The sequence below is a fragment of the Bufo gargarizans genome, chromosome 5 (genome assembly GCF_014858855.1).
Source record: "Bufo gargarizans isolate SCDJY-AF-19 chromosome 5, ASM1485885v1, whole genome shotgun sequence".
Classification (NCBI taxonomy): Eukaryota; Metazoa; Chordata; class Amphibia; order Anura; family Bufonidae; genus Bufo; species Bufo gargarizans.
The window spans coordinates 148903473-148916591 of record NC_058084.1 but is presented as its reverse complement, the minus strand read 5'-3'; the positions used below and the strand labels follow the sequence as shown (position 1 = coordinate 148916591).

Sequence of the window (13119 nt, the reverse complement as noted above, 5' to 3'; positions counted from 1 at the left end):
CAGTAAATGAAGGATTTCTTTGAATTAGGTTAACTAGTTGCTGCTAGTCATGGACGAACATCGGCCGGGATGGTTCGTGAACGCGATTAAATGTTCGCGAACCACAAGTTTGCGGCGGGCCCCATTTACTTTAATGGCAGGCGAACCTGAAAAACCTTAAGCTCATATTTGCAGCCACCAAATACTTAGTAGAAGTGTACAAATAGTCCCACAACATGGATAGTGACATACTAGAGGGGGATCAATGACCAAAAAATCAATGGATAAAATTTTTACTGTAGGCCACTGGACTACAGGCCCCAAACATTAGGCATTCACCGGACAGAAAAGATCAAGTGATTATGCGGCTGGAGGTATATTACACGGTCAATGGATATCAATTTTACTGCAGGCCAGTACAAATACAGGTTAAATACATATGTTTAAAAGAACTAAAAATATAAAATTGGATTAAAAACAAGGCTAATGAAATCCCCCATTTTGAAAAAAAAAACTAATGATAATAGTTGGGGGGGCGTGGCCTGACTGTCATGGTGTGAGGACGCAAGTCGTTTCAGCTCCGACACTATCCTGTATTATCCTGATCGTCTGTTCATCTGACCGGATAGAAACACCCCTATGTGATCCACAGCCTCACGGTTTACCGGTAGCCGGGCTTTCTGATCTGTAGCTGCTGCGGTCACTGTCTGCTGGATCCCTTTGAGAGAGGCCTGTGAACGGAGCGGTTCCCTGTACTACGGACCCCTCGGTGAGAGCGGGAGAAGTGGGGACGCTAAAGTATTGTACTCACCAGTTCTGGTGATCGGGTGGAGTCTGGAGCTGCAGGTTGGTGTGACCCCCGGGCTCTCTCCCTCCTTCCTTACTGGACTGCCGGCCTGAAGCTCCCCACGTGTCTGGTGGTGCGGGCGCCATCTTACCGGTGACGCTGGGGACGGTCCTCTTCGCGCTCCAGGGTTGGCACGGGACCCTTGTTCTCCTGTTTATATCGGGTGAAGCGTGCGGCTTGCCTGCAGCTGTGGGGCAAGTGCCCTCTGATTCAAAGAAAATAATCTTTCTGGCGAGTGGTGCAGCTGCTGTCCTGTTACCCCTGTGTGAGGGCGCTGATTAAAGGGCCAGTACTCCTATTACTGGTGGAGGGGTGATCACCTTATGGGCCGGAAAACGGGCACCTCGGGCCCAGCTATTCCACCTAAACTAATGCTGGACAACATGAGCCAAACAGATGATCGGGAGGTTGGGACCTCCTCTGGACACTCAGCAGTGGACCTTGCGAAAGTTATGGCGGCCATCACTAACTGCCAGACGGCGCTCACGGTCAAAATTGACCATGTCCAGGCCGATCTTACTCTCCTCAGACATGATATAGATAAAATTAGAGAGAGAACTACTGAAGTGGAAAGGAGGGTGAGTGACGTGGAGGACAGGGTTCAGCGTGATGACTCTGCGATAAACTATCTGCAGAATCAAGTCAAGACTCTGATGGCAAAGGTAGAAGACGCCGAGAACCGTAACAGACGGAATAATATCCGCATTATGGGTTTACCCGAAAGAGCAGAGGGGCCCTCTCCTGAGGAGTTTGTGGAGCGTCTTATAAAGCAAATCTTTGATCCTATAAATCTCTCAGGGACTTTTGCGGTGGAACGGGCCCACAGGATTCCCACTCGTCCCCTGCCTCCTGGAGCACCTTCTCGTCCTTTCATCTTCAAGCTCCTTAATTATAGAGACCGTGATGCTATCCTGGCAGCAGCTCGCCGACTGAAGGACATTCATTTTGACAACACCCGGATTTCCTTCTACCCGGACTTTTCTGCAGAAGTGCAGAAGCAACGTAGGCAGTTTACGGCGGTGAGGGCCCGACTAAGAGAGAAGGGACTTATGTATGCCATGATGTACCCGGCATGGCTTAGAGTACAGGAGGGAGAGCAGGTGAAATTCTTTGCCACCCCTGAAGAGGCATCGGACTGGCTTGACCGCAGGGGCTGAATGCTACATATCTGATGTTTTGGGGTGTCTCATCGTATGTTTTCAGATGTTCGCAATATCATCGGAGCTGAATGTGTGATGGTTGAGGTAACCTGCTGCATAGGTTCAGTTTAGGGTTTACCTAGAGCAGTGGTGTTAAAAACGGGTTCTCGTTTTCCCTTTTTCTATTAGCGAGGTAAATGGGGGGAGGGTTGTTAGGCTTGGATAAGTTGGGGTTATCTGGGCAGGGTGGGGGGCATTGCCTGTTGTTACGGGCTTATTTTGGGGCTCTGGTTCTAAGTTTGGGAAGATGGTATGACTGTGTGAGTGTATGGCTTGGGTGGTGCGGTTACTTCTGGGGTTATTGTCTTAACAAGCCGCCATGATGTCGGTATGTCGATTTGTCTCTTGGAATGTCAGGGGTCTCAATGACAAGATTAAAAGATCACTGGTCTTTAATTTTCTGAGAAACCACAATCCGGACGTTCTGATATTGCAGGAGACACATTTGCAGGGGCGGAAGCTTTTGGCGTTAAAGAAGCCCTGGGTGGGCTCGGCATACCACGCTGTTTACAATTCTAGGGCCAGAGGGGTGTCCATTCTGGTAGCAAAATCCCTTCCTTTCCGGTCATATTCTGTGTATACTGATGCGATGGGGCGCTTTGTGATTATCCATGTTGCAATCAGGGGCATTGATTACCTTGTGGTGGGTATTTATATTCCCCCTCCCTTTCGTAGGGAAATATTGGATGAGATTATGAGGAGAGTAGCATCTATGCCCCCGGCGCCTCTGATTGCATTTGGGGATTACAACGCGACTCTAGACCGGTCATTAGATCGGCTTCGCCCTAGTGATGCCCATACTGAGGCGTTAAGCTCCTGGGCGGATGTATTTGATTTAACAGAGGGTTGGAGGTACTTGCACCCGGGATTACGCCAATATTCCTGTTATTCTGCCCCGCATGCAACGCTTTCATGGATAGACTTAGTTTTCCTTAGTAGAGATCTATTGCCCGCTCTGGTGGTGGCTGACTATTTGCCACGAGGTATTTCTGACCATGCCCCCCTGTTGGTAGTTCTGAAGCAACCCATTGCACCGGCTGAGAGAGTATGGAGACTCAATAGTAAATGGCTGGAGGTCCTACCAGTTGTTTGGGTAGTACAGCAAGGAATGAAGGACTATTGGGATCTCAATGAGGGCTCAACTAACCCGTTGACAGAGTGGGATGCCTTCAAAGTTGTAATGAGGGGTACTCTGATTCAAGCGATAGCAACGTATAGGAAGGAGATAAGTGTTACTAGGACTAAGTTAGATGGGGAGGTGGTAGAGAAAGAGCAGGCTTTTATTGCAAATCCGGATGGGGAAAGCCGTAGGTTATGGGATGAGGCTCAGAGGAAACTTAGTTTACACCTAACCGAATATACCCAGAAGAAGTTATTGTATCAAAGGCGTTTATTATTTGCTGATGGGGATAAGAATGGGAGTGCCTTAGCGTTCCTGGCTAGGACTGAGTCGCCTCAGACAGTGGTCCCGCACATCACTTGCGGGGATGGCGTGAGGGTATACCGGCCGGAGGACATATGTGACCAATTTGTTCAATTTTATGCGGACCTGTATAGCTCCAAAATTGGGTTGTCCCCGGACGAGATCCGATCCTTCCTTCAGACCATCCCCCTCACACCAGTTGCAAGGACGGATAGTAATTTTTTAGAGGCTGCTATTGATGTAGAAGAAATTAAGGCAGCGATTGGAGATATGGCAGTGGGGAAATCACCTGGTCCGGATGGGTTCCCAGTCGAATGGTACAGATTGGATGTTGAGATGCACTCTGCACGTCTATTGAAACTGTTCAATTATGCGTATGAGGCCGGTGGTTTGCCTTCATCCTTTGGAGAGGCTACCATTGTGGTGATTCATAAAACTGGGAAGCCTCCGGACCACTGTGCGTCATATAGACCTATTTCTCTACTGAATGCTGACGCCAAAATCTTGGCTAAAATCTTGGCCAAGAGACTTAGTAGGGTAGTCTTATCTATTATTGATCCTGACCAATCTGGCTTTATGCCTGGGAAGACAACTGATATCAACCTTAGGAGATTATTTACGAACTTGCAGGTCAGGCATGATAATGCGGGTTCAAGAGCCCTGGCTTCTCTTGATAATGAGAAAGCTTTTGACTCGGTAGAGTGGCATTTTATTTGGGAGACAATGTCCCGCCTTAACTTCCCTCCCTCCTTTATTCAGTGGGTTCAATTATTGTATCAGGCGCCTACAGCGCGCATCAGAGTAAATGGCTTTCTTTCCCGACCTTTTAGGCTATTTAGGGGTACGAGGCAGGGCTGCCCCCTGTCCCCGTTGCTGTTCGCTCTGATAATGGAACCTCTTACACAGTTGATCAATAATAGCTCCTTGATAGAAGGGTGGACGATAGCTGGGATACAAGAGAAAGTATCGCTATACGCGGATGACCTGTTGGTCTACTTAGCGGACCCTGGCCCCTCCTTAGAAACCCTGCTAGATGTGGTGAATGGGTATGGTAGATATTCAGGACTACGAGTGAACTGGGCTAAATCCAGTCTGTGTATGGTGGACACGGAGGAAGGAGTGGATATCTCTCCGGTATCCCCCCTGAAAGTGGTAGATAGCTTCCTTTATTTGGGGATACATATACATAGAGATCCTCGGCAGTTCTGTCATCTAAATCTGAGGCCCACTATGGAATATGTCACGCGCAAGTTAGAAGCCTGGGAAAATCTCCCCTTGTCTTTAATAGGCAGGATTAACATCTTTAAAATGGTGTTGCTACCGAAATTATTATACGTATATAGAGCGGCTCCAGTGAGGGTCCCGAAGTCCCACTTTGATGCCTTGGACAAAGTCATGACCCGATTCTTATGGTGCCATCGGGCCCCTAGGATAGCAAGGAAGATGTTGAAAGCCTCCTACTTACAGGGGGGTTTGCAACTTCCCGACTTATATGTTTACTATATTGCGACACGCCTGATGTACGCATCCTGGTGGATTAGAGCGGACCCCAACAATCCAGCGGTGGTGCTGGAGGCAGCGCTAGTTGGCTCATATGAAGCTCTAACGAACTTGGTTTATAGGGGAGGTGGAGTTTTGATCGAGGGGAGATACACGGAGGCTATGGTGACGGTTATAGAGGCCTGGGCGAGGTTTGTGAATACACATATGGATACTCAAGCAGGGGACATCTGGTCTCCATATATCCCACTATGGCGTAACAAGCACCTCCCTGAGCTTTTACATTTGCCAGATTTTGAATTTTGGCCTAGGAAGGGGCTTAAGTACTTGACACAGCTGTTCCAGGAGGGGGTCTTTCGCTCTTTTGAGAGTTTGCGGTCGGACTTCCTGTTGCCTCAGACGAGTTTTTATCGGTTCCTCCAACTGAGACACGCTTGTGATAAACAGTTCCACTCCTTGACCCTGAGCTTGGAGTGTGGTCCTCTAGAATCAATAGCTAGGAGGGAACAGCCATATAAACCAATTTCTTCCTTTTATGGTGAAATTATTAAGATGCAGGAGTCTCCTATTCGGCGATCATTTGTTAAGTGGTCGACGGATATCCCAGAGTTGGAGGACTCTCATTTGGAGGAATGGCGTCTGGGGTGGAGGAGGTCTGTCGTGAGCGCTCGAGATCAGCTCATTCAAGTCAAGTGGATGCATAGGGTATATCTGACCCCGGTGCGTCTATATCAGATGCGACAGATACCGAGTCCTGGGTGTGACAGATGTGGAGGTGATAGTGGATCCTTTTTCCACATGGTCTGGTTGTGTCCGTCTTTACAAGTATACTGGAAAGGGGTGTGCAACTTCATTAATGATAAGTTGGGCCTACCAGGAATCTGCGATCCTCTAATATGCGTGTTGGGATTAGTTGCTGATGCGACTCCATCCAAGTATAGTAGAATATTGTTACGATTATTAATGTTCTATGGTAGGAAGAACATACTTTTGAATTGGAAACCTCCCAAGTGTCCCACGGTGAATCAGTGGGGGCAACTTATTAACAAGGATCTTCAGATGTACAAATTGACGTATGAAGCGAGAGGAGCCCCTGATCGATTTGACAAAATCTGGGGTATATGGGTGCAAGCGGAGGGTACGGTTTGAGGCCCACTGTTGGTTGGGACTGCATCACCCAAGTGTGTGGCTGTGTGTGTGGTTGTGGAGTGAGTGAGTACAGACCTTTGTTCCCCCCTTTTTTTTTTTTTTGTGACAGCAGTGATGTACTGTAATTAATTGCATTTGTATGTCGTACTGTTGTACATTTTGACATTGATGATTCTGTCTGGTCTTGCGTGCATGTGTGGCTGGCATGTGGATCTGATTTTTTCCCTTTTGGGATTGTTGTATTAACTTGAAAAATGTTAAATAAACGCTATTAAAAAAAAAAATGATAATAGTTGAAATTCGATAACACATGGTCGTCACTGGTGTTGAATTCCTCCGAGGCCGCAACAATTATTCATTCAGCGTACATAAAAGAACAAGTAGTATGTTGCTGGAGGTAGATTACACGGTCATTGGATATCAATTTTACAGCATGCCAGTGTATTACAGACCCCCAAAATTATGCATTCAGCATTTGGCACTCTGTGTAGCTGCAGTAACGCAGCAGAACTGCAAACAAATGCTGTAATACCCAAATGCACTATATAGAAAGTATATTATTTGTATATAACACTCCTGCTTCAATCACTTTTTTTTGGGGGGGGGCAACTGGTATATCACACCAGTTTTAATTATTTGTTTCAATAGCGTTTGTCACTGTGTAGCTGCGGTAACTCAGCAAAACCACAAACAAATGCTGCACTACCCAAATGCACTATATAGAAAGTATATAATTGGTATATAACACCCCTGCTTCGGTCATTGGATATCAATTTTACAGCGGGCCAGTGGACTACAGACCCCAAAAATTATGCATTCAGCATTTGTCACTCTGTGTAGCTGCAGTAACGCAGCAGAACCGCAAACAAATGCTGTAATACCCAAATGCACTATATAGAAAGTATATTATTTGTATATACAACACCTGCTTCAATCAGTTTTTTGGGGGGCGACTGGTATATCACACCAGTAGAAATTATTTGTTCCAATAGCGTTTGGCACTCTGTGTAGCTGCAGTATCGCAACAGAACCGCACACAACTGCTGCACAATACAAATGCACTATAATATACTTTCTATGTTAGAAAGTATATAAGTATATTACACCCCTCAGTAAGTCACACCTATCGATAACACACCTATACCATACCGGATATCGCCATATGTTCGCCTGTCCGGCGAACCGCGAATGAGCAAAGTTCACCGCAAAACGACTGCCGGGCGAACCGCAAGGCCATCTCTAGTTGCTCCACATCCAATTTTGGGCTTTATGTAATGGCCTTTTGTTTTGTTTTTTCATCCTCCACCTTCTGAGAGCCACTGTATTATCTCATTCTGGAGGAAATTGAATTACAATAACATGTTACCTTTATTTTATGGATCAATATAATTATGGCAATGCAAAATATGTATAGTACTTTTGAGGTTTTACTTCTTTTGTACAATAAAATTACATTTCATGGAAAAATTAGTTTTTATGTTGGCATATTCCAGGAGCCAATACATTTTTATTTTCTGTCAATATACAGCTATACATGGACTTGTATTTTGCAGGGCAAGTCATATTTGTAACAGAACAATTTTGGGGTGCATATAAATTATTGATTAGTTTTTATTACCTGGCACTCAAACTGACTGGCAGGTTATTAAGTCATGTCTTTGACACCATGTAATAGGCATAAATCCATGACAGACCTGTGAGCATTTGCTCGGCTCCCTGGCTGTAATAGCAATCTACAATATCCTGCAGTCACTTTCTAGGGGCCGATGGTGAGAGAGGGAGCCTTCTTCCTCTCTCAAACCACTTAGATAGAGTGGCCTATATTGACCGTGGCATCTAAGGCATTAAGTGGCTAGGATCAGAGGGTAACTCCAGCCATTGCGTTGGGTTACTGGCTATATATTACAGTCAACACCTTCTGCGGATGGCATGGGCACAGCTGCATCAATTGATTGTAACTGTACATTCATTTGCAATAAGGCACTGCTAAAATAGACTTACAGTTATGTCCAAATTCAGGAATAGGTTAAAGAGGCTCTTGTACTAGAGAAAAACATTTTCAGCCAAAAGCTGTAGCTGAGTTCTTCAGAGCATTTCAGATAAGTTGAATAAATGAAGGAGCCCAACCAGTGCCAATGAACATTAGTCATATTCATGAAACACCCATTTTAAGACTTTCTGCATTGCTCCCACTTTCGAAGCTGAAACAGGAAAATAATGGGAATTGTGGCTTTAAAGGGATTTTCCAGGATTACCCTATTGATGCCTTATCCTCAAGATAGGTCCAACTTCTGCACCCCCGCTGATCAGCTGTATGAAGAGGCTGCAGCGCCCTGTCAGTGCTTAGACCTCTTCCTGGGCTATGTGACATCACATTCATCGGTCACATGCCCTAGTCCTAGCTCAGTCCCATTCAAGTGAATGGGCTGAGCTGCGATATCAAGCACAGTCTGTAAGAAAATTACCAGTCCAGCCTCTAGCGGCGCGATCCTCAGCCTCGACATGGCTGCCGCGGGAGAGACACGCTGCTGAGCCACGCTCCCTGGTGATACTACAGCATCCTTAGTAACAGGACGCAATGCTCTGTTTCTCCATGCAGCGGGTGTGTGCTGGAAGAGATTAGCAGTGGGCTGATTGCTCAGCTCCTCTATTACTGTGAGCTAGTTTTTCTGACTAATGGAGTGCCAAGTAATGGACCTATCAGGTTCTGATCCAGGGACTCGGTACTCCATTTAATCCTCTTCCTGGCCATAAACCACTGTTAGTGATAGTCTCTGACTCGCTAGATGTGGTTCCTGGTTTCTTGCTCCTGTGCTTATTGGATTGCTCGTTCTCTTTAGAGCAGAGATTTCAATGAATTCAATAAATCCGCTCAGCTCCTCCTGCTCTATAACATGCATCCTGCAGATTACACTGTATTTACATGGTGACAGACCCCCTATAAAAGCACTTGATTCAGCTATTTTGGTTGGCCCAGTCTAGGAAGCTAGAAGTGACATCTGCCAGCTGTCACTTTTTTTTTAAACTTTAAACACTGACAATATTTATTAAAATGTATATATTTTTGTACCTTAGTGATGTATCTCTTTGTTATTCATCTTTTTCCATATATAACATCAGATGATTTTATGCTGTTGCTTTGCGCATCTCTTCAAAAGCAAGTGTTTGAGGACGAAAATAAGGCAGCAGTTCGTATCATGGCAGGGGATAATGTGGAAATATGTATGAATCTTGATGCAGCATCATTTAGTCAGCACAATCCAGTCCCTGACTTTATCCACTGCAGGTATGCTCACAATGACAGTCATTGCAGCCTCTTCCCATTTTTTTCAGAGTGTTCAGCTCTTCATCTATAACATAGCTGATAGTTTCTTTATCACGTCTATCATCTATATACAAATCCATGAGAGTGATTGTTGTGTGTTACTGCAAAAGTGATACGAAATATTTAAAGATTGAATAGCGCTGATGACTATCATTTGGATCCCCCCATAGCTTTCATACAATAATTCTCTAAACTGTAATAATTTTCATTAAAACGTATCGTCCACCTTTACCATTTTTTGCATTGCAGGTCTTACCTGGACATGTGCAAAGTAATCATGTTCAGTTATCTCTTCTGGTTTGTCCTCACCATTATATTCATTACGGGAACTACAAGAATCAGTATATTCTGCATGGGCTACTTGGTGGCCTGTTTCTACTTCCTCCTATTTGGAGGAGACTTACTGCTGAAGCCTATACGAAGTATCCTGCGCTTCTGGGATTGGTTAATAGCATACAACGTCTTTGTTATAACCATGAAAAACATATTGTCGGTAAGCATTTCACGCTTTGAAAATCCAACAGTTTTATTTAAGTATTAGCTAGTGACCTACTTATTTTGAACGTGACTTTAGATTCGACCATTCCACCATTATTTCTTTTTTTTATTTTTATAAAATGCTATCGAGCATTTCAGTTCTTTTAGTGTTCCTAAGGCCTCATGCACACGACCGTTCCGTTTTTTGCAGTCCGCAAAAAACTGAAGCCGCCCGTGTGCCTTCCACAATTTGCGGAACGGAACGGGTGGCCCATTGTCAAAATGCCTATTCTTGTCCGCAAAACGGACAAGAATAGGACATGTTCTATTTTTTTTTTTTGCGGGGCCATGGAATGGAGCAACGGAGTGCTGTCCGCATCTTTTGCATCCCCATTAAAGTGTATGGGTCCGCATCCGAGCCACCAAAACGGCGGCTCAGATGCGGACCCAAACAACGGCTGTGTGCATGAGGCCTAAGCCAGTGACTTGTGAACCATGTGTGGCTTTAAGGCTTTTTGCATGTGGCTGGCAGCAATATGCACTACTGGTGCCAAGTGATGGCTGTTAACCATTTGAACTGCTTTTTCTGATTATATGCTTTACATTGCCTTAAAGCTTCCTAATATTTGAATTAGACAACTATATCAAAGTTATATTATGTCAGCATATAAAGGGAATATACAGGCCTGATGTAAATGTGTCCCCTGGTGTTGCACTTCATCCCTGCCCTGTCTACGTTTGACAGAGGTGTTTCTAGGAGGTTCTACATATTCACAATATGTTGTAAGATTATACTTGCATTTTCCCTGCCTGTAAAATGTGCTTTATATTACAGATAGGGGCCTGTGGCTACATAGACTCGTTGATAGAAAACAGTTGCTGGCTAATTCAGGCATTTAGTCTGGCATGCACAGTTAAAGGTTATGATATCCGTAAGTAATTAAACATATTATCTACCACAATTTTAGTGGAAAATAAAGTGTCCATATAGTAAATGAGATGCATTTACCTTTAATGACCTGTGAGTAAAGGCCTATGAATTGTGGGGGTCATTTATGTCCAGATATATTCCACTTTTTTGGCATATATCTGCTGCAGATTATGTCACACGCCATAGTGCGGCAGAATCTGCGATTTCTTCCCCACTGACGTCAAGTCTAAAAAACGAGGTTATGGCAGGGAAAGGGACACGCCAGTAGGCCCGTCTCAGTTACCATTTTCTACTCCTGGTTTAAGCGTCATATCCAACATATCTGGCATAGCTGGATACTGCCTGCACCACAGGAGCCCATTCACTATAATGGGACCCAGCAGGGATCCGGCCTATTTACGGGATTAGGCTGAACAAAAAATGCTGCAAGTACCGGTTGGTTTTTGTTCGGCCGAATCCCAGCACAAGGGCCAAGATGAGGTATTTCGGCTCTCTAGGTGGAGCAGACAAATTATGCCCACTCCCCAATCAATTATAAGTGACATTACTTCCTAAAAACCAGATTAAAAGACACTGAAAAGAAGCATTTAAAGGCAGATGAAGTGACTTACAGTTGATGTCTCCACTGATTTCAGTTGTTCACTTTCGTTTTCTTCTCCATTTGGTCCAGACCATGGTAGATGGGAGACTGTTACAGACTTGCAAATCAGACCCCAAAGTTATATAGACCCCACATCGGCCCCTAAATTTATACATCACACTGTGTCAGCCGGCTGCCACTTCCAGTACTGTGCCTGCTGTGCTCCCCTATTTTCTGTCAGAAATAACAGTGCCATACAGATAGCTCCCCATGGTAATAGTGCTCTCGGACTGCCCTTATTAGTAATACGACCCCCAATAGTGATAATACTCCCGAAGAACACCCCCATTAGTAGCAATGCCCTCCATATTGTGTCCAATAATAATAATACCCCCACAGTACCCTAGTAGTAATAATACCACCATAGTGCCTCCAATATTTATAATGCCTATCCTGCAGTGCCTCTGTAGCTCTGATGCCCCCCCTGTAGTTATAACTCCCCTGTAAATGTCCCTTGTATTACAATGCCCCCTGTAGTGCCAATATATATATATACACAGTGACATGGAAAAGTTTGGGTACTCCTGGTCAAAATTTCTGTTACTGTGAACAATTAAGCTAGTTGAAGATTAAATGATTTTCAAAAGGCATACTAACATACTCCCTTTGTATTTTTTGCAAAACATTGTTATTTTCATTTTTTACATTTTTAAAATAGCAAAAGAGGAAAAGGGCCCAAGCTAAAATTTGGGCACCCTGCATGGTTAGTACTGTTAGCACTCTCTTTGGCAAGTATCACATTTTGTAAATGCTTTTTGTAGGCAGCCACTAGTCTTTCAATTCTTGTTTGAGAGATTTTCATATGTTCTTCCTTGCAAAAGTCTTTCAGTTCTGTGAGATTCCTGGGCCATCTTGCATGCACTGCTCTTTTGAGGTCTATCCACAGATTTTCAATGATGTTTAGATCATGGGAAAGTGAGGGCCATGGTAAAAACCTTAGCTCCTAATGAGGTAGTCTGTTGTGGATTTTAAGGTGTGTTTAGGGTCATTATCCATTTGTAGAAGCCATCTTCCTTTTAACTTCAGCTTTTTTTTTTTTACAATTGGTATTATGTTTGCTTCCAGACTTTGCTGGAATTTTATTGAATTCATTCTTTTCTTTACTTGTGAAATGTTCCCCATGCCATTACCTACAACACAACCCCAAAGCATGATTTTTCCGAGTGAACACTGAAATCCTAATACTTCCTATGAACTGTGTTAAAAAACATATCTCTCCAGATTTCAGACACTAATTTATTGACTGTTCACATACCTTTTTGAAACTTACCCATAAGGTCTTGCACACTTGCCTTCTGGTCTATATTCTTCTTATAGACCTCAGCTAAATATAATTCACATTTGACGTGTTCGTTCTTCTTAAATACTCTTTAGACCTGAGCTAAAAATAAAGACGTTCCTGTCAATAATAGGGAGTTACATTTAAAATTTCTAATCATGGCTTTAAAGACAATGTACACCTTTGGGGGCATTTTCATTATTGCATTGTACTCATTTTGAGCTAAAAATCATTTTTTTAATAGGTCTTTATTAAAAAATTTTAATCGCTGTCTTTGTGCAGCCTTCAGTTTATCTAGTAGCAGAATCTGAATCTTCACTTTGTTCTGTCAGGCAGCTTTGCTGATGGCTCCATACATCGGATCTATGAC

At 44.0% G+C, this 13119-nt stretch overlaps 1 protein-coding gene across 5 annotated transcripts in view; it reads left to right on the top strand.

Annotated features, from left to right (window-relative positions):
* Positions 1 to 13119, top strand: part of PIEZO2 (piezo type mechanosensitive ion channel component 2) — a 537568-nt gene that overhangs the window by 388261 nt on the left and 136188 nt on the right. For all 5 annotated transcript variants that reach the window (XM_044293449.1, XM_044293451.1, XM_044293452.1 and 2 more), the window contains exons 25-27: positions 9218 to 9383; positions 9672 to 9915; positions 10735 to 10831. In XM_044293449.1, the coding sequence (XP_044149384.1) occupies positions 9218 to 9383; positions 9672 to 9915; positions 10735 to 10831 (507 nt within the window). The remainder of the gene's footprint in view (positions 1 to 9217; positions 9384 to 9671; positions 9916 to 10734; positions 10832 to 13119) is intronic.